This window comes from Lampetra planeri, chromosome 21 (assembly GCF_965212315.1).
Source record: "Lampetra planeri chromosome 21, kcLamPlan1.2.h2, whole genome shotgun sequence".
In the NCBI taxonomy this organism is placed as follows: domain Eukaryota; kingdom Metazoa; phylum Chordata; class Hyperoartia; order Petromyzontiformes; family Petromyzontidae; genus Lampetra; species Lampetra planeri.
The window spans coordinates 13,556,486-13,577,092 of record NC_136127.1 but is presented as its reverse complement, the minus strand read 5'-3'; the positions used below and the strand labels follow the sequence as shown (position 1 = coordinate 13,577,092).

General features: G+C 47.7%; 1 protein-coding gene across 2 annotated transcripts in view; it reads right to left on the bottom strand.

Moving 5' to 3' along the window:
• Positions 1–18,163, bottom strand: part of LOC144724757 (neuropilin-2-like) — a 28,309-nt gene extending 10,146 nt beyond the window's left edge. For both annotated transcript variants that reach the window (XM_078604145.1, XM_078604146.1), the window contains exons 1-11: positions 17,692–18,163; positions 16,879–17,053; positions 13,365–13,546; positions 12,716–12,958; positions 12,169–12,324; positions 11,265–11,434; positions 10,342–10,497; positions 7,083–7,227; positions 4,934–5,109; positions 1,243–1,452; positions 240–384 (exon numbers count right to left, since the gene is read on the bottom strand). In XM_078604145.1, the coding sequence (XP_078460271.1) occupies positions 240–384; positions 1,243–1,452; positions 4,934–5,109; positions 7,083–7,227; positions 10,342–10,497; positions 11,265–11,434; positions 12,169–12,324; positions 12,716–12,958; positions 13,365–13,546; positions 16,879–17,053; positions 17,692–17,773 (1,840 nt within the window). In that variant the 5' untranslated portion in view covers positions 17,774–18,163. The remainder of the gene's footprint in view (positions 1–239; positions 385–1,242; positions 1,453–4,933; positions 5,110–7,082; positions 7,228–10,341; positions 10,498–11,264; positions 11,435–12,168; positions 12,325–12,715; positions 12,959–13,364; positions 13,547–16,878; positions 17,054–17,691) is intronic.
• Between the last annotated feature and the right edge of the window lie 2,444 nt (positions 18,164–20,607).

The window sequence follows — 20,607 nt, the reverse complement described above, 5'->3', positions numbered from 1 at the left end:
TGCCCAGATGCCTTTGTCTCCAAAGCAGTGATGTTTATACACCACTCCAGGTACTCATTTAATGCTGAGTCGACCTAGGATCAGTTCTGATATTTGTCCCTGATGTTGGCTGTGAGCCGGAATCGCACCTGGGTCACCGGAAGTTTGCAGTGCGGCACACTTAACCACCGTGCAAAGTCACTCCCCACACACTCACACGTGCGCACAAACACGTAGGAATGTGCGGCCCAACGTCTCACCAAGAGACCGGCAGCCCAGCAGCTCCAGACGCAAGCCGATGCCGTGCGGGGACCACCGCTCCGGGTACACACGCACCAGCCGCGCCTCCACGGGCTCGAACTTGCGCATCTCCGGCAGATCGACATTGCTGCTACCATTAAAAATCTGCAAACGCACACACACACAGGACATGCACACACAATACTCGAGCATAAATATACAAGCCAGCATTCTTACGAGTACAAGATAAGAATTTGTGTCATCGTACAGAATATAAGAAACTAAACATATAAGCAGACATACTCTTTGGTTCTTTCGGTAAAGTCACGTAGTTAGAAATAAAATAAAACAAATTACGATGTTTCGATCGCAACACAAGCGGTCGTTGCTTGTGTTGCGATCGAAACGTCGATATTTGTTTTATTTTCTACCTACGTGACTTTACCGAAAGAACCAGAGTATAGATTCCTGCAGTCATGAAAGCTTCAAATCAAGATATAAGCAGACAAATAAGCCTCTTTGCAATGTCCATTCCTCCACGTCTAATAAATAAATAAATAATACTCTGCCCATCAGCCACCAGGCCTTCTGGGAGTGATGTTTTTCAGTCAAGTTGATTTTATACAAGCAACTTTTATTTGTTCATGTGGGGACAGATATGTACAGGATATGTAGACTGCTGATATATGTTGTGACTAATATGCTCTACAATGAACACTGATTATTATAAATTGCGTTGTAACAAGACCTATATCTAACAGAGAGAGTCATTGTCTATAAACATCTGGCAGTTCACCAGCATTGGTTTAAGTAAGCCTGACTCAACTCATGAGTTACTGTCAAAACTTGTCCAGAGTGTGCCTATATCAAACCAATGCTGCTGAAACATTTACTCCCAGAAGGCTGTGTAGCAGATGGGATGTCGAAAATAAAAACACTAATTTGTTTATATGGAGGAACAGATCTGGAAAGGAGGCACAGTTTGGCAAATTGTTATTCAAATTAGCAGCTTAGGGTTCTCACTTTGGGCTGCGAAGACTCGTCATCTGTGACCATGTGCCAGGTGTCTCCGTCTTCGCTGAATCCCATGCGGAATTTTTTCACAAACAGGGGGCCCTCCGGCTTGTCCTGAGCGCCCTGACTGGCATCATCATTCCCACTCCGATTCACCAGATCCCCACGCACTCCCTGAAGAATCACCCCTCGCACTGTAAACAGGCTGCCCAAGTCCACCTGAAAAACACAGCAATATCACAGCAAAACAGATTTTCCAGATAATAATGGAATAAAGTATCATTCATTCAAGTTCCATTTGAACACGCTTCAGGATTTGTAACGTGTCACAAGTTTTTTGCACAGAGCCCTACGTGGGAAAACAGGGAAGTGGGAAGATAGCCAGAATCAGCGACAACAATTGCCTAAGCTCTGTGATCCTACTTTGTGACGTTTAGCCAACTCCTTTAACAATTGTTAATAGATGTGGGAGGAAACGGAGTACCCGGAGAAAGCCCATGTGTGCGGGGGGGTAACACTCAAAACCCGTACAGAAGGAATATAAATATTCTTAGGGTTTTTCGGTAAAGTCACGTAGGTAAAAAATACAAATTAATAAAAGTAAAATAAAATAAAAATCACGACGTTTCGGAGGCAACACAAGCTTCCGTCTTCAGGTGGAACCGTCACAACCCGACAGCTGTATCAAGTAAATGAGAGATTACAAGAGATACCACTCCGTATATATAATGGTTGGGGGGGGGGGGGAAGGGCCAAGAATGGCCCACTTTTTATTATTATGGTAAGGTGCGGCTTGAGACTATGAATAGACTGCATAACAAAAGACTGAGCCTTTATTATGGAGAAGTTCGGTTTGTGACTACATAACAAAAGTGTGAAAAAAGAAAGCTAAACCTGGTAGAAAGCTAAACCTGGTAAAACAAAACTGGCTGTCTATCAGTAACTTGTAATAGTTTTCTGTCAAATAAGATGGTCCAAATAAGTGTAGTTAAATATTTTTTTGCATGGTTAATCACATCTTTCCAATGATTAAAGGTGCGGCTTGAGACTATGAATAGACTGCATAACAAAAGACTGAGCCTTTATTATGGAGAGGTTCGGTTTGTGACTACGCCTAGCCTACATAACAAAAGTGTGAAAAAAGAAAGCTAAACCTGGTAGAAAGCTAAACCTGGTAAAACAAAACTGGCTGTCTATCAGTAACCTGTAAGAGTTTTGTCAAATAAGATAGTCCAAATAAGTGTAGTTAAATCTTTTTTGCATGGTTAATCACATCTTTCCAATGATTACTCAGTTTGTAACCATCATCACGGTTGAAATTATGTCTGTGTTTGTATATTTGTATGGCTTCGTGTACAAACCTTTGATGGTAGCCAGGAGGTTTGCAGAGCACCTTGGTCTCGAAAAAGACAATTTCATGAGAGCCCACAGAGTTGTAGCAATGACCACAACTGCAACTCAGTTTGTATCCTGGAGTCTACAAACTGAGTTACAGTTGTGGTGATTGCTACATTGGAGAAACGAAACGTCATGTTTCTGATCGTGTCCGCGAGCACAAGTCAGATCTGAAACACGGCAGAACTGATTCTTCGGCCGTTGCCGATCATTGCTACAACTTTGTGGGCTCTCATGAAATTGTCTTTTCCGAGACCAAGGTGCTCTGCAAACCTCCTGGCTACCATCAAAGGTTTGTACACGAAGCCATACAAATATACAAACACAGACATAACTTCAACCGTGATGATGGTTACCAACTGAGTAATCATTGGAAAGATGTGATTAACCATGCAAAAAAGATTTAACTACACTTATTTGGACTATCTTATTTGACAGAAAATGATTACAGGTTACTGATAGACAGCCAGTTTTGTTTCACCAGGTTTAGCTTTCTACTAGGTTTAGCTTTCTTTTTTCACACTTTTGTTATGTAGGCTAGGCGTAGTCACAAACCGAACCTCTCCATAATAAAGGCTCAGTCTTTTGTTATGCAGTCTATTCATAGTCTCAAGCCGCACCTTTAATCATTGGAAAGATGTGATTAACCATGCAAAAAAAGATTTAACTACACTTATTTGGACCATCTTATTTGACAGAAAACTATTACAAGTTACCAGAGGTGTGGACTCGAGTCATGCGACTTGGACTCGAGTCAGACTCGAGTCATGATTTTGATGACTTCAGACTCGACTTGGACTTGCCTCATCTTTGACTCGACTTGACTCGGGACTCGAGAGCAAAGACTTGAGACTTACTTGTGACTTGCACAACAATGACTTTGTCCCACCTCAGAGGTGTGGACTCGAGTCATGCGACTTGGACTCGAGTCAGACTCGAGTCATGATTTTGATGACTTCAGACTCGACTTGGACTTGCCTCATCTTTGACTCGACTTGACTCGGGACTCGAGAGCAAAGACTTGAGACTTACTTGTGACTTGCACAACAATGACTTTGTCCCACCTCAGAGGTGTGGACTCGAGTCATGCGACTTGGACTCGAGTCAGACTCGAGTCATGATTTTGATGACTTCAGACTCGACTTGGACTTGCCTCATCTTTGACTCGACTTGACTCGGGACTCGAGAGCAAAGACTTGAGACTTACTTGTGACTTGCACAACAATGACTTTGTCCCACCTCAGAGGTGTGGACTCGAGTCATGCGACTTGGACTCGAGTCAGACTCGAGTCATGATTTTGATGACTTCAGACTCGACTTGGACTTGCCTCATCTTTGACTCGACTTGACTCGGGACTCGAGAGCAAAGACTTGAGACTTACTTGTGACTTGCATAACAATGACTTTGTCCCACCTCTGCAAGTTACTGATAGACAGCCAGTTTTGTTTTACCAGGTTTAGCTTTCTACCAGGTTTAGCTTTCTTTTTTCACACTTTTGTTATGTAGGCTAAGCGTAGTCACAAACCGAACCTCTCCATAATAAAGGCTCAGTCTTTTGTTATGCAGTCTATTCATAGTCTCAAGCCGCACCTTACCATAATAATAAAAAGTGGGCCATTCCTGGCCCTTCCCCCCCTCAACCATTATATATATACGGAGTGGTATCTCTTGTAATCTCTCATTTACTTGATACAGCTGTTGGGCTGTGACGGTTCCACCTGAAGACGGAAGCTTGTGTTGCCTCCGAAACGTCGTGATTTTTATTTGATTTTTATTTGATTTTACTTTTATTAATTTTTATTTTTTACCTATGTGACTTTACCGAAAAAACCTAAGAATATGAATCCTTGCAGTCACGAAAGCTTCAAATCTAGAACAGAAGGAATACATATATAAATTAATAAACTTGATCCCCCAACTCTCGCCTCCACATTATTGGATTACAGGCATGCAACATAGCCACCAAAGCTCTTTCTATCACTATATATTACTGTGAGATTCAGAACATTATTCAAGAGCAGTCACAACAACATAAGTGTAGTAGTATTGTTATGACTATTCTTTTTTACCCAGGAAAGCCTCACCAAGCCTCAAGTGTTTGCAATAGGGGGTGGCGATGAACTGTTTCCCTATATGGTGAATATGGTGAATTCCATTATTAATACACTTGCAGTATTAATCAAGGCAGCCTGCCAGATTCGAATAGCTGCAAAAGACAGCGAACATGCCACCCCTGGCTGTCACATTCAGTGGCGTCTCCCTGTGTCACGCGTGTGGTGTGTGTTCAAGTGCTCAAAGCGTTACCTGCAGCCACTCGTCAAATGAGAATAACCCAGCCATGTGCGGAGCCCAGCCTCGTTGGGGGGCCAACAGGCGAGCGGCGTGGGCTCCCCACGGGGGGCTCCACTGTGACGAGGCCGAGAGAGCGTTGTCCGGCACGTGGCCCTGCCCCACGCCCAGCGTCTCTAAGCAGGGGAAGTCTGCTCCGTTGTGGCGTTGTAGAGACACAAACAGCAGAGGGCGACATCAATTAACTTTTGCATCACAGCCGATCTCCATTTACACGTGTAATAAGAGTCGTGGTGCTGGACAATGGGCACAGCTGCCAAAGTTATGTACGTAGAACTTCTTTCAAATCTCAACGGCTACAGCTTAGGCAAGAAGAAAAGGCTGTCCTCCACAAGAAATTAATTGAAATCTCACTACGTGACGATACACCTCTCGAAAATGTCAGTTAATTTAGTTAGCCAGAAATATATATTGATTTTAAAATGTATTTTAATATCCACATTGACAGACTAATGCACAACACCAACTCTGGACTTGGGGCATGAAACAGAAATGGGATCTGCACGTCGATGATGGCCCGCAGCACTGGCGGAGCCAGTGGGGGGGGGCGGTAGGGGTGGGGTGGCACGTGCCCCCCCCCCCCCCAATGATCTGATCGAAATCCCTCATTTCGATCGGATCATTGGGATTTATTAGTAATAAATTGGCATTTTGCGACCCCCACTGCCACTGTGTAGCATATTATTACGTGCCAGGGACTCTATGAGATGATAGGACAATAATCTGAGTCCATAATTGGCAATAAGTAACGGCAAAGCAGTTTTAAGCGACTCACAAAATTGTGCCCAGTTGCGTATACAGCACACGACTTCCCTGAAGGCATTCACCTTCAGCGAGCGCGATACCGATCACACACGGTTCGAATTCGACCCTCGATCGATGCGCCATTGCCGCACACGCGTCGAATAAAAAGCGAGAGACAAGTCCTTACTTACTAACAACTCCTTACTTACTAACAACTCCTTACTTACTAACAACTCCTTACTTACTAACAACTCCTCTATAATTTTTCATTGCTGGGGGGGTTTCCCCCCCTACCTGAAAATCCTGGCTCCGCCATTGATCTTCAGAAAAGTTGGTTGTCTAGATGTTGTTCCCTGCCCTCAACTATGCCGACGCTGTCTATTTCACTGCCTCTCAGACTCACTTTAAATGGAAACTGTCTCAAACTCTCCTTGCAGATCTATGTGACAATGCAACTAGAGTGCACCAGTGCCTCATGCAGGAGAACTCGACGCGGCTCTCCCCCCCCCCCCCCCACAGTAGAAGACGATTGGCTCACTGGATTCCCTGTCCAGGTGCGTACACTATTAGATGCCTCCTCTTAATTCACTCCACAGCTGTCGATTTACTGCAACAATATCCATTCCAAAATCATAACAATTCAACTGTCCCTGGAGTAAACACTCAAACAGCTTCTTCTAATGCTAAACACATTCCCATATCTGTATTTTCCATAAATATGCAAAATTCCTCTTGATATGCAAATTATTTTGTCAAGGCGCTCTTCCCACTCCAACCTAACTTAAATATACGCTCCAAGCCTGGGGTGTTTCATTCAGACGCTGTCTTCCCGACAGACCTGTTCTTCACCTGAGGATGGCTGCTTGCGTTGTGGCCGAAACGTCGTGAGAATAATTTTATTATGTTTTTATTTTTATTATTTTATTATTTCCCTTCTACGTGACTTTACCGAAAGAACCAAGAAGAGGAGCTTCATTGGTACAAGCAACTGCTGGACCGGTTTCAACATGAAGTACTTCATCAGCAGTGAGGCTTTCTTAAATGAATGCTGCTGAATTGCCAGATGTTTATAGGCACTCCCAGAAGGCAGAGTGGCTGATGGGATGTCAAAAAATACCTCTTTTTTAATACATGGAGACAAACACAAGGATGTGTATTGTCCACTTTTGCAGTTACTTCACACGAAGCCACGTAACATCACATTTGGCACAAGTGATTTAACACAGTCGCCGAGCTACTGAATCCCAGAACCAATGCTGGGTACAGTTCATAGAGGCCATAGCTTCAATCTGAAGAGCAGTATCTTGGGGCCCGTATCAGTGGGTTCTGGCCACGTTTGGCCGTGTTGACGGTGGCTCACCTGCCAGGCTGCAGCCGTACAGTTCGAACCTCAGGGCGATGCCTCCCTCCCAGGTTTGTGGACGAATTCTAACGAAGCGGGTCAGCACAGGCTCTGCCAGTCGGTTCTCCACCACAGACGTAGCGTCCACATTCCCAGCAAACGCCTGTGCCACCACCAGCACCACACGTCCGCATGTCACTCACTCATACATAAAGATAGTCTGTGGAGCAATTTGTAAACACACTCTCTGGTTCTTTCGGTAAAGTCACGTAGATAGAAAAGAGAATAAAAGAAACACGACGTTTCGGTCGCAACACAAGCATCCGTCATCAGGTGAGAAAATTATCTGCTGTTGTGGCTTTATATAGGTACGGGAGGGGGGAGAGTTTTGTCGAGTCGTGGCTGCAGGAGTTCACCGGCAGAGGGGGGAGGGTTTGTGGCGTGCAGGGACGGGTGGGGCTGGAGAAATTAGCATGTCAATGAGCTTGAATTAGTAACCGAAAACCAAGACGACACAACAGCAGATCATTTTCTCACCTGATGACGGACACTTGTGTTGCGACCGAAACGTCGTGTTTCTTTTATATATGTTTCTATCTACGTGACTTTATCGAAATAACCAGAGTATGGATTCCTGCAGTCACGAATGCTTCAAATCAAGACTGAATTTGTAAACAGTTCAAACTCGTGTTACACTCGCAGGTGCATATTTGATTTGTGTGCTATGAAGTTGGGCTATTTCCCAAAATGTCGCCCATGATATATTTTTTCTCTTTTTAGCCCACAGTGTTGTTATTGACGAATGTGTTGAGTCGTTATTTGTGCACCACTGCCAACTAAGCGACAGCGTCACAACAACATCTTAGCAGGTCGATCATCACATCGTGGAGGGTCTTTTAACGTGCAGCAAGGGAGAATGAAAAAAACATTAAACCGTTTTCTTCCTTCAAGAAACATGGCAATGTAAACTGTTATTTTACCACGAAAGATACAAATTCTAAGTTTGCTTTGTTGCGTGTATCATTCACTTGGTTTCAAATTATAAAAATGTCTCCTCTTACAAAATTAATTTGAATTCCTCTCTCAAATTCACTGGATCCTAAATTAATTTATTTGAAACACAAACATCAATCAAGTATATTTTGATATATGTCGATATTGGTTCTGGGGAAGGGGGTGCACCAGTAGGGAGTTCCACAACAGGGGGCCACACTGCAGTAAACGGCCAATCATATTAAGAACACAATTGAGATCAATGCATGTGTAGTGACTGACTCAGAGACACTAGGAGTAGGAGGCACTCTATATATGTTAACAGCCTTCACAGTTCACAAGAGGTAACTACAGCTCCCAGTCAGGACAGCTGGCAGACTGCCTGACTGACGACGCCGAGATGGTTAAAGACGTTGATGGCGACAAAGACTCCAGCAGCACAACGGGATCCCACTCCAGGCAACAGCCCATTTTATCCTCCCAGCGTAGCCTTGCTCCGCCTCGGCCACACCCCCCTTCTGGAACCTACTAGCGGGTTCCCGAGCTTCCCTCACGTGCCCTCTCTGTAACTTTTCCCCTACATCCCTCTCTCTGGTTTTTCACGTGACCTGCTGACAGACAGGGCTACTGCAACTGCAGATCCCCTACTCTGCCAGTAACCAGCGCTATGCTACGTAGTGACCAATTCCATGTCACGACACATGTGTAGTGACTGTACTTGTCACTGTATGGTGCCAGGCTTGCGAAGTCACGGCCGGTAACGTTGTGATTACGGGCAGCCCGGGTTACGGGCTGCAGTACCAGCTCTAGCGGTGGTTGGGTGAGCGCTGGTTAGCGCGGAGGCACCGCGAGCAGCATGCGGTGCCGGCTTCCAGTAAAGAAGCGAGAGGGAGCGTCAGCCAGCCAGGGTTACACTCGGGCATGACACTCTGGCAGACCTGTTGTCACGTGACCGGACGATACTGGAGGGGGGCCACCGGTGGACGGGGGCCGAGGGGCGGTCACGTGGTTCCGAAGGGCTCTCGGGAACATTCGAGAAGGAGCTCGAGAAGCCTGGAAGGTGGGCGGGGCTAGGGGCGGAGCCAGCCCCGGCCCGGGAGCATATAACGAGAGCTCTGTGAGGAGCTCGGGGTTGTTCGTATGTCGGTGTTCGAAGATCTACGTCGGGGAGAAGAAGCCTTTAGCCACGCGGTCCGGGACCCAGCTTGTGGTCCGGGCCGGGATAGCGAAGCGTGTCTAGTTCTGCCGTAGCGTGGCTAGATGGGCATTCGAGACCCGAGCGTAGGTTGTGTTATGTTACGTACTGTTACGTGAATAAATAGTGTTGCTCCCAAGATAACGTCTGCGACTCAGTTGGACTCACTACACATGCATAAAAGGAACAATTGGCCGATCTTAAGGATTCTGCCAGGGAATAAGATTGAACCAATTCCTGAATATAAAGTGGAGTAGGCCCTCGCAAGGTCTTACAACCACTCAACTAAAGACACAGGGAAGCCAATGTAACGATGCAAGAACAGAAGATGAGATGGGTTCTCGCAGCCACGGGGTGCGAGTGATCACCCTGGATGCTGCCAAGGACCACACTCCGCACCCAAAGCAACGAGGCAGTGCAGGTGTCAATCCGTGAAAATACAAATGCGTGTACCAGCCACTCTGCGTCAGAGGATAGAAGAACAGAACGGAGTCGAGCAATTTTTATAAGGTGGACTAAGAGGTCTTCGCGACCTCGTTTGCACGCTAAACCAATTCATTCAAAAGACAGATTTTTTTAAAGGTAGATATATATATTTCTCATGTTAAAATTTTGTTTTTGAAGAATGTATTTTCTATAAATAAATGTGTTGTTCAAGGAACCAGTAACCTTGGTAGCAGCAATAGAAGGGTGATGAGACAACTCGCTGCTGGTAAGCAGTTGACTAGAGTGACTCAGTGAGAGCTGGATTATCAACGACCCTGAATGCTTCATGTTGAATCACATCTGGTGCCATGTGGTGTGCCATGCGGTGTGCTGTGGGGGTGTGCCATGCGGTGTGCCATGCGGTGTGCCGCAGGGTGCGCTACAGGGTGTGCCATGCGGTGTGCCATGCGGTGTGCTTTGGGGGTGTGCCGTGGAGTCTTATGTATGGAGTGTTGCCTAATGTGCCGCAAGGTGTTCCATGCGGTGTGCCTTGTGGTGTGCCGTGGGGGTGTGCCGTGGGGTGTTACGTGTGGAGTGTTGTCTGGTGTGCCCGCAGGGTATGCCGTGCAGTGATGTGACGCGGGGTGGCGTGCCGCTGCGTACCTTCACGGCTCTGCTCCCTCTGAGCACTGTCCAGTCAGCTCCCAAACTGCTGACCTCCAGTCGAAAGGAGCTGACAAAGTAGCCAATCTGTGATTCATGCGACACGGCCCCCTGTGTAGCCACGCCACTCAACAGCTTCAATGACCCCAGATCCACCTGTAACGACAGTGCAAGGTTAAATGTCAGTGCAGTAAACTCTCCGTTCAGCGGGCGACTTGGGAGTAGGGATTTTTGCGTTACAAATGTCTAGAGCAAACAACATCACAGTTTCACTTTTCACTACGAAATCAAGGGAGCAGCCACAGCAATGGTGAGCACACCTGGATTTAAATCCAGGGGTTGCCAACTTGATCTCAAGGGAGCAAGTTTCTCAAATCCCCCCTCTGCCATCTCTTCCAAGACGTGTGGTCAGCATAGAAGAGTAGAGCAAACACTCTCTAGAGCTCGATCGAGTGGAGGCCCTTCCAGCAGCGTTGGCATGAGTGAGCAATTGCAGGGCTACACCTTTACTTTTTAACTGTGGAACAAGGGCAATTGTTTCATGCAGTGACTAAGGCTACCGTGCCAGTTGTACATTCACATTTGCCACGCTCAGGCTTCAACAATTGCCCAAGCTCTGTGGTTATAGACTGAGATGTTTGGCCGTCTCCATTAATGAATGTTCCTACATGTGGGAAGAAACCGGAGACCCTGGAGAAAACCAACATGTTCGAGGGGGGTAATATTCAATCTTCGTAAAGACAGAAAGGAATCCGCATGCTTTACTGCCGTGAACTGGAAAGCCAGGAGATGGCAACCCCGACACCCTTGGGTTGGGAGTTTCAATAATTTGTGTGATTCACCACCCCTCGTTGAAGCAGACGTCGCATTCGAGCGCGCATAGATGAGCCACGGCAGAACCCGCATTGCGCACCCCCTCGCACCTGTATCCACTCCCGCGGATCATCTCTGCTGGGCGTCCACCCATTGATGGGGTTGTGCAGGCGAGCCTGCCAAGGCTGCCACATTCTGCTGCTGTGCGTCGAGGAGGCTACGATGCGGTCGACCTCCACCTTGCCCGACTCCATGCCCAGCGGCTGGTTACACTGCACGGCTGAACAGAGCGGACAGGGACGCCCTCATCAGCTGCGCGATCGGCAGGGCAGCGAACGTGTAAATGCCGGGTGGCTCAGCGCTAGAGCGAGCAGCTCACAATTGGAATGTTGAAGGGTCAAACCCTGGTTGGGGTTGACTCAGCCCATGGTCCCTCAAGTGTGGATAAAATCACTACCACTTTGTGGGGAAGTCAACAGTGGTTGCCCTCAAGAGAGATTCATCCCTTCCATAGGTATGTGGAATTTCCACCACTAGCTCAGGGCTGTAAACGGGAGATGAGCACTGCCTCAGTGCTCACTTATTTGAGCAGGAAATCACTGACATGGACTTATGCAATTCTCATAGCCAGGAGATGTATACCAACACAGAGCAATTCTGGATGAGAAGTGCAAGCTCGGTGACATTTTCTGATGTTGTTGATATCATCAGCATGGACTGTGCAAATTATTACAAAGCAGTTGAGGGTCACCAGCAAATTCAGCTTGCTTGAAAGAACGATGAGGTTATGCACTCCCAGAAGGCTGTGTAAAAATACTTTAATATTAATGTGGAGGAACAGATGTGTAAAGGGAGAATATTGTCTGCATATTTATATTGCTACTTATATTATCCACAACGATGCTAAAGATAATTTGAGAATTGTATTGTTCCAATGGCAGCAACAGTCAATAATAAAGCTGAAACGAACGAGCATTGAAACGCAACATACTGCTCCACACTTGTGACACTCACACTCGATGATACGCCGCGGGATGACCCGGTATGTCGCCCAAAACCCGTCAAGTGCGATCCCTCCGTCGGTGTAGAAGGAGAGAGACAGGATTCCCGAGAAGGCCCGCACTTCGCCAGGAGACATTGCTCCACAGAACCGGCCCAGCAGGGGGCCCCCTACACACAGCCACGCACACGAGGAGGTCACCCACCCTCAGCCAGTACTGCACATGACAAGCATTCACTCAAGTGAAGAGTGAGTTGGCACTGTTCAACATGAGAACAGGAGTCAAAATTATTTTGGGTAAATAAGTATTAAGGCAGTGCTCATCTCCTGTGTACTGCCCTGAGCCATTGGCAGACATTCCGCATTCATATGGCTGGGACAAGTCCATCCATAGAACCACTGTAGACTTCCCCACAGAGAGAATCTCATCTGAGACAAATGCTATGCCACCGCTCCCCACACACATAGACAAAGTTCCATCTGTAGCTTTGACAGACTTGTTGGGGCACGTGCAGTTAGCAAGCACCAAAAACAAAGACATGCACGCAGACAGACACCCACCACGTGGGGGCCCATCCCAGATCTCCAGGCGATCGTAGCGACACTCCGTGGCATCCACTGGTATCCCAGCCGTGCCAGGCTGGTCTCCCTCCAGCAGGAATGTGTGGAACTTCAGAACGATCTCAGAGCGAGGCACGGAGGCCTTGATGATGTAGGTGCACTCCAGATTGTGCTTGTAGGGCTCAGGGAAGCCCGGAGACTGCAACGAGCCATTAGGAGCTGTGAACGTGTGCGAGCATTCATCTGCGAAAAAGGAAAGACAACGGGCAAACGGATGTGACGTTTTTTTTAACACAGTTGCTGAGCAAATTCCCAATGCCAAGTGGCCAGCAGCAAACAGCACTGTCGAAGTTACCAGTGAGCTGAAACAACAATTCGCGCAATAAATGTTGGTATACCTGTCAATTAGATTTTTTTGGCTGTGCCAGGTGATGGAGGGTCTTAACAATACAAATTTAGTCAGATCAATGTCACCTAACCCATGAATTAATTATGGATCAAGATTTAAAAGACATTTCTTGAACTGTGCAAAGTTTATTAGAAGAGCTTTTGGGAAAAGAGACGATAGGAAGAAATTCCCAAATCGAGCAGGTATTAAAACTGTCCGTGGTGTCTGCGTGTGGGCATGAGGGCTTGTGTCATGCCCCACCTGTCGCCTGTATCTCGAATCTCAGTGAGAAGCCAGCGCCCTGGGTGGAATAATCCGACTGGAAGTGGATGTAGAGCACCGGGCCCGAGGAGGCGAGCGCCGAGGGGGGGATGTTCCCGCAGAACTTGCCCAGAACTTCTGCGTTGGGGTCTCGCCCGTCCCGGACCTCCACGTAGTCAAACCTAGAGGACAACGTGCGATGCCAGGGCTTTGTGGATGGAAAGGCCATGGAGCTGGGATTTCAGTTCACGCAGACAACTCAAACACGGGTAGGCCGAGTGCCAGTTCGGCGTGGATCGACGTAAAAAATTGAGTTAATCAGCAGTGTCGGCAGCAGTTTATCCTGCAGATGCTCGCAGTAACATCAACGGCAATCATTTTCTCACATCGTCTTTGAGTATTTCACCTGAATAATCCTGGAGATGGAACCTCTCATTTACAAGGGTGTCCAGGGTGTCGATTGAAACACGCACAGCATATGTGGAATGACGTGTACACAAACATTTTAAATCTATTACTTTTGTAGCAAGTATTTACACATTCAATATCACGTCCCGTCAAACATGTAAATAATCATGAATAACACTATGTAACACAATATTTGTTCCTGTGACAAGGACACAAAAGCAACGTTTGTGGGGAATAATATCAATTTTCTATACTTTTTAGGAATAATCAATTAGGTAATAACACTTATTACCCAGGAACAAAAATGTTTTGTTCGTTACACAGTGTAATTAAATGGTTTGCAACACCGGTTTGTACAGAACGTGCTTCTCCAGCTCTAAGTGTTTGAGTGTCCATAGATCGTTCCACACTGAAGCAGCTCCATCCGTGTCTGAGTGAGAGTTTTGCCTGTTTGCATATCTGTCAAGTCATACGGTTTACCCTATTCTTGTACGGGGAAATGTAGTGTTTAGGTCCATACGAACAAACGGTTCAATACGGGCAACATTTTTTTGCCTATTTGTTTGTGTTTCTCCCTTGCGTTGGGACTTTGTAGGATGAACGTTGATATTTATAAGGGCATGTGGTGACCAATGAGGTATGCATTGGTTTGTAATAAGGTGGATAAGGAGTTGACAGGGATGTTTGGGTTTTTACTCCAGGGACAGTGACACTGTAATGGTTTTGGGACTGGTTCACAGAGTTTCCATTGAAGTAAAACAGTAGCGGTCGAGTGAAGTACAGCGACCGGGGCATTTAAACGCAGCGGTCCCACGTCTAGACACACTGAACACACGTCTAGACACCGAACACACGTCTAGACACCGAACACACGTCTAGACACACTGAACACACGTCTAGACACTGAACACACGTCTAGACACTGAACACTCGTCTAGACACTGAACACACGTCTAGACACTGAACACACGTCTAGACACTGAACACACGTCTAGACACTGAACACACGTCTAGACATTGAACACTCGTCTAGACACTGAACACACGTCAGACATTGAACACTCGTCTAGACACTGAACACACGTCTAGACACTGAACACTCGTCTAGACACTGAACACACGTCTAGACACTGAACACACGTCTAGACACTGAACACTCGTCTAGACACTGAACACACGTCTAGACACTGAACACTCGTCTAGACACTGAACACACGTCTAGACACTGAACACTCGTCTAGACACTGAACACTCGCCTAGACACTGAACACACGTCTAGATACTGAACACTCGACTAGACACTGAACACTCGTCTAGACACTGAATACTCGTCTAGACACTGAACACACGTCTAGACACTGAACACTCGTCTAAACACTGAACACACGTCTAGACACTGAACACTCGTCTAGACACTGAACACACGTCTAGACACTGAACACACGTCTAGACACTGAACACTCGTCTAGACACTGAACACACGTCTAGACACTGAACACTCGTCTAGACACTGAACACTCGTCTAGACACTGAACACTCGTCTAGACACTGAACACACGTCTAGACACTGAACACTCGCCTAGACACTGAACACTCGTCTAGACACTGAACACACGTCTAGACACTGAACACTCGTCTAGACACTGAACACACGTCTAGACACTGAACACACGTCTAGACACTGAACACTCGTCTAGACACTGAACACTCGTCTAGACACTGAACACTCGTCTAGACACTGAACACACGTCTAGACACTGAACACTCGTCTAGACACTGAACACACGTCTAGACACTGAACACTCGTCTAGACACTGAACACACGTCTAGACACTGAACACTCGTCTAGACACTGAACACACGTCTAGACACTGAACACTCGTCTAGACACTGAACACACGTCTAGACACTGAACACACGTCTAGACACTGAACACTCGTCTACACACTGAACGCCCAGTGGCTGGCGGTTTCACCGACGCACAAAACACCTCCAGCTCGGAGTGCGACAGTAATTTCCGTACTCGCAATGAGATGGGGGGCAGCATGCGGCAAAGCGTGCACCACCAATTCCATCGCCAACCGGAAGCCAACGTAAACTGATCCACACGCGTCTCGTTGTGCAGAACGCAAGAGACGAAGGAAAACGATTGTCAGCTCATACCCTCCCCGAAGGCGTGAATGATTCTATGATTGTGTTGTGCTTGGCATAGATTTGTGTCGTACTAGCAGAGGTGGGACAAAGTCATTGTTATGCAAGTCCAAGTCGAGTCGCAAGTCATCAAATTCATGACTCGAGTCTGACTCGAGTCCAAGTCACATGACTCGAGTCCACACCTCTGCGTACTAGGATCCGTCTCTAACAAGGAAAGAGTCATTGCCCATACACATCTGGCAGTTCACCAGACTTGGTTCAAGAAAGCCTGAATTGCTGATGAGACAATGTCAAAACCAGTCGAGTTTGCTTGTCTTCTATATATATATAAAAAAGGGAAATTTGTGATAATTTGTGTCTGTTCAAAATGTTTAGCGTACTTCCCGACATGCAACAAACTTGAAATTTGCCATGTGGGTACTTTCCAGACTGTACACCATGCAAAAATTAGAAAAATACACTTTAGTATTTTGGGGGGGGGGGGGGGGGCGCAATAATGCTTATATTTTGCACGGCAAGTGAGCTGTGACGTCACATCTGTCATGTGACCCGTGTGCGGAAGCGTAACGGAGTGTGCCTGCTGATCGCGGCTAAAGTGAAATACAAATGTGTTGCAGGTCTAAGGCGTTCTTCACGCTGCATTGCTGCTTTATTATTTGAGTCGTTTACTGCCGGGCGTGGTGAATCCAAGTCCCAATAGTCCGTGTGGCTGACAGGATGTATACAAATAATACAAATATGGCGAGGCGAGGCGAGGTGTCTGCTCATGTTCGTTTCTGTTAAGGTAAGCAAAGCATATGCCGCACGTGCACATCGAAATAAAGAATTGGTCAAACATCCCCTTGCAGCGCCCTCTTCTAAAAACTCTTTGCACTCAGTTCAGCCTCCATTGTCAACCACTCGGCTTCACCTTAGTTCACAGGCGCGGCAAGTTGTCATGATGGACACCTACCGACATTCCGAAGTCTTCTCCACATCAAAGTGCGGGTTGAAGGTGACTGAAATGCGCTGGCCGCGCTCCGGGGCCTGCAGCTCCCAGCGGCACACCAAGTGTGGCGGGTAGTCCCTGGGGTATCCGGGGGACATGATGTACCCCGGGGTGGCGGCTGACAGCTTGCCCCCACAAGCTGCGGGCGGCACATCAAGCCTCAGCCATCTCCACATCACAGCAATTCAGATACAATACAAGTCTCTGGATGTATGTCCACATAACGCGCACGTACCAATTGGTATGTGACGTGGCTAGAACGCATCCAATCCAGAGTTCTAGGACTACATCTACTGCACTACATTGTGGATGGACACCGCTAATTCTGGATGGACCCAAACAGCGCTCGTCTTGCACACCACATGGGCACGAGACATTCAGAATGGACAAATACCGCCCCCCCCCCCCCCTTAAAGCCTTCACAGCCTGTTAGGGCAGTCACGAGGGGGTGGGTGGCCAGCACCACGCCTGGCCGCCTTTGTCTCCCCAGTGGCGATGTTTACACACCGCACCAGCTACTCGTTTAGTTGTGAGTCGAAATCTAACTCGGCTCATCGGGTTCATAGCGCTGTGCGCCACCGCTCCCGGCTGCGGGTGGTACCAACAACACGGCCGCGTGAAGAGCTCCGTGGCACGAGGTGGGCGCTGCAGGTGGGGGGCAGGTGGGGGGCGCTGCAAGTGGGGGCAGAGTCGGTGGCTCCGTGACAGCCACGGCTGGGCTGGAGGACACCGCCTCGTGCCCCCCCCCCCCCACTGCCACCGAGCCCCTGTTCTCACCTTCATCCTCCGTGGCCACGACAGCAGAAAAAGCGACCGCCACCATCGCGGTCGCCAGAAGCCTCCGAAGCCTCGCGGCCATCCCCAGCGCCCCCGCCAACGCGGCACGGACTTGTCGGGCCACGCAGAAGACGTCGGGAACGGTCCCCAAAGGTCCCTGGACAGAAGCCCTCGGCGCAGAGCGCGCGGAAAGCGCAGCCCCCCCCCCCCCCCCTGTGTCTGGCGCGGGGGGCCGAGACAGTCCCAGTTACAGGGAGCTGGCAGGGTGGGTCCCAGTAACAGGGAGCTGGCAGGGGGGGTCCCAGTTACAGGGAGCTGGGAGGGGGGGTCCTAGCAGATGGCGCAGCTTGCAGCGTGGAGCTGACGGGGCCTCCAGGCGAGACAGCCCAACTCTCCCAAACCTCTCCCAGCTCCTTTGACGAAAACTCAGAGGCGAATTCGCTCTTCCCCAGAGCGAAGCGATGGGAGGGGAGGCGGGGCTGGAGGAAGTGGATGGTGACGATTGCACAAGACCTGTGGCATCACCACCACCACCCGCCGCGTGAGGCCACCACACGCACGCGGGCACACGTACACAGCTCCGCATATACACACACTGACACACACAGATAGCTCCACTGACAGCTCCACACGCGGCTCCACACACACACACGCAGCTCCACTCTCACAGCCAAGAAGTGGTGGGGCATTTGTGCCGGGCGAGGTGCACTTTGATGCTACGTGAAGTGTTGAAGTCACCAACTCCACTCCGTTTCATCGCTGTGAGCTTCGCTCCTCCGCCCTCCCCTTGTTGTTGGAGGGCGACTGCCTAAAACTGCTTAGGGGCGTTCTCGACAGTGCCGGATTATCCTCGTACCAAAAGAAGTAGCTACGGGCCCCGCACTTTCAAGGGCCACGCGCTAAATGCTTTCAAGCTATCAATTCCGGTTAAGTGATTCTGCGCTTTCTCTATTACTATAGTACGATACTGCCTTCAACTTGTATTAACGATTGGGTGTTTAATGTTTGTCTATTATCTGGGTGTATAGGAAATGAAAAAATACAAGTACTTTACGATGCAAGTTAAACATGTGTTTTCATATTAGTTTTTTTAGGGCCCCTTTATAACATATGCTACAGGCCCCGCACTCGTTCTCGAACCTCCTCCACAGAGGCCAATCTTGACACCGCTGGTACCAGTAATCGGCAAGGCCTCTCAGCTCTACATTCTCCTGTACCACATCAGTCCATCTCTTCTCTAGCATATGCCTCGTCCGTGTAGCCCCCATATCCGGCCAAACAAAAGCTGTTTGGACGTGTGGTGGCTGGACATGCAGGTTACACGACCCAGCCAACGCAGCCTCACCTGCCAGAGGAGCTCACTGATGGGGCAGTGTCCATATTTTTCATGGATATGAGCTCCACACACATTCAGCTCTGGATAAACCCAGAATGAGATGGTAGGCAGGCTGGGCTGAATGTTTTAAATTGGCACGGATGTTCCTTTAAAGGGGTCCACGTTTCACAAGTGTAGTGACTGTGATTGTCACTGTGTGGTGCCGGGCTTACGAAGCCACGGCGGATAATGTGTTGGCATTACGTGCCAGAGGCGTAGCTAGGGGGGGCAGGGGGGTACATATGTCCCCGGGCGCCAAGGTAAAGGGGCGCCAAAATGAGGCTTACAATGTTACATTATAACTTATTGCGGCGGGCGCGGCAGCCTGAAACTACTGCACAAATCTACACCTCAACCTAAAAGTTGATATATCCCGCCTACATGTCATGTAATTACATTTTGGTACGCGCGCCTATTAAGAACTTACATGGAAGAACGTCCCAAACAACAGACAGGTGCAGTCTTTCAGCCTTAGTCACTGGCCTGTTTTTTGGTGGCAGAAACTACGACGGCCTGAAACACACTGGAGTGCACGATCAGAAGCTGTTAAAGCTATCTATGAAGAACTGGATGAACTAGTAGGGCTGCTAGACAAATTATCGGAGGACATAACTTTGACGCCTGAAACCAGAAGTGATGCAGAACAGTTACAGGCATGCATATTACATTTTAACTTGATAGTTTTACTACATTTTTGGAACGTCATTCTTGGAAAAATTGATCGTGTTCAGAAGCGCTTACAGGATCCTACTATGAATTTCACGGAAGCAGCAACTGATCTTGAATCTTTGGAGCATGAATTTGTCAAGCTTCATGATGATTTGAGCCAAGTTGCTGTAGAAAACGCCAAAACAAGATGCACAGCCTGGGGGATCGATGTGGACAGAAGAATTAGGCGACGTCGGAAGATGCTAGGAGAACTGGCAAGAGATGCAGGACTTTCAGCAGAAGAAGAAATTGTGCACGTTATGAAGAGCGTATTTTATCGACTTCAACAGGAGATGTCAACACGGTTTTTACGACTAAAAGACCTGAACACAAAATTTGGATTTCTGCTGGACGTCAAAACTCTTCTATCTGACACAGATGTCGTTGCAATTCGTCCAAATTGCACAGATTTTGTAAATTTCTATGACACCGACATCAATGGCCACGAACTTTTCACAGAAATTGGAGATTGCAAAATGCTGCTCAGTAACCTGAATGAAGTTCTACCAGAAACTCCTTTGGATCTTCTTGGTTTTATTGTGTTTTATGGAGACGACATATTTCCGAATTTCACTGCAATAGCAGTTTCAATTGCAAGCTGTGAGCGGTCGTTCAGCAAATTGAAACTTATTTTGTCGCATTTGCGTGCTTCAATGGGACAAGATCGTCTCAGCGATCTTGCTCTTCTTAGCGTTGAAAGAGAAACATTGTAAAAAACTGATTTTGATTACGTGATTGACCAGTTTGCGACAGTGAAATCAAGAAAAATTAATCTTTTGTAGACTATGTCAACGAGTCTACGACAGTGACTGAGTGAGCCATGTAATATAATT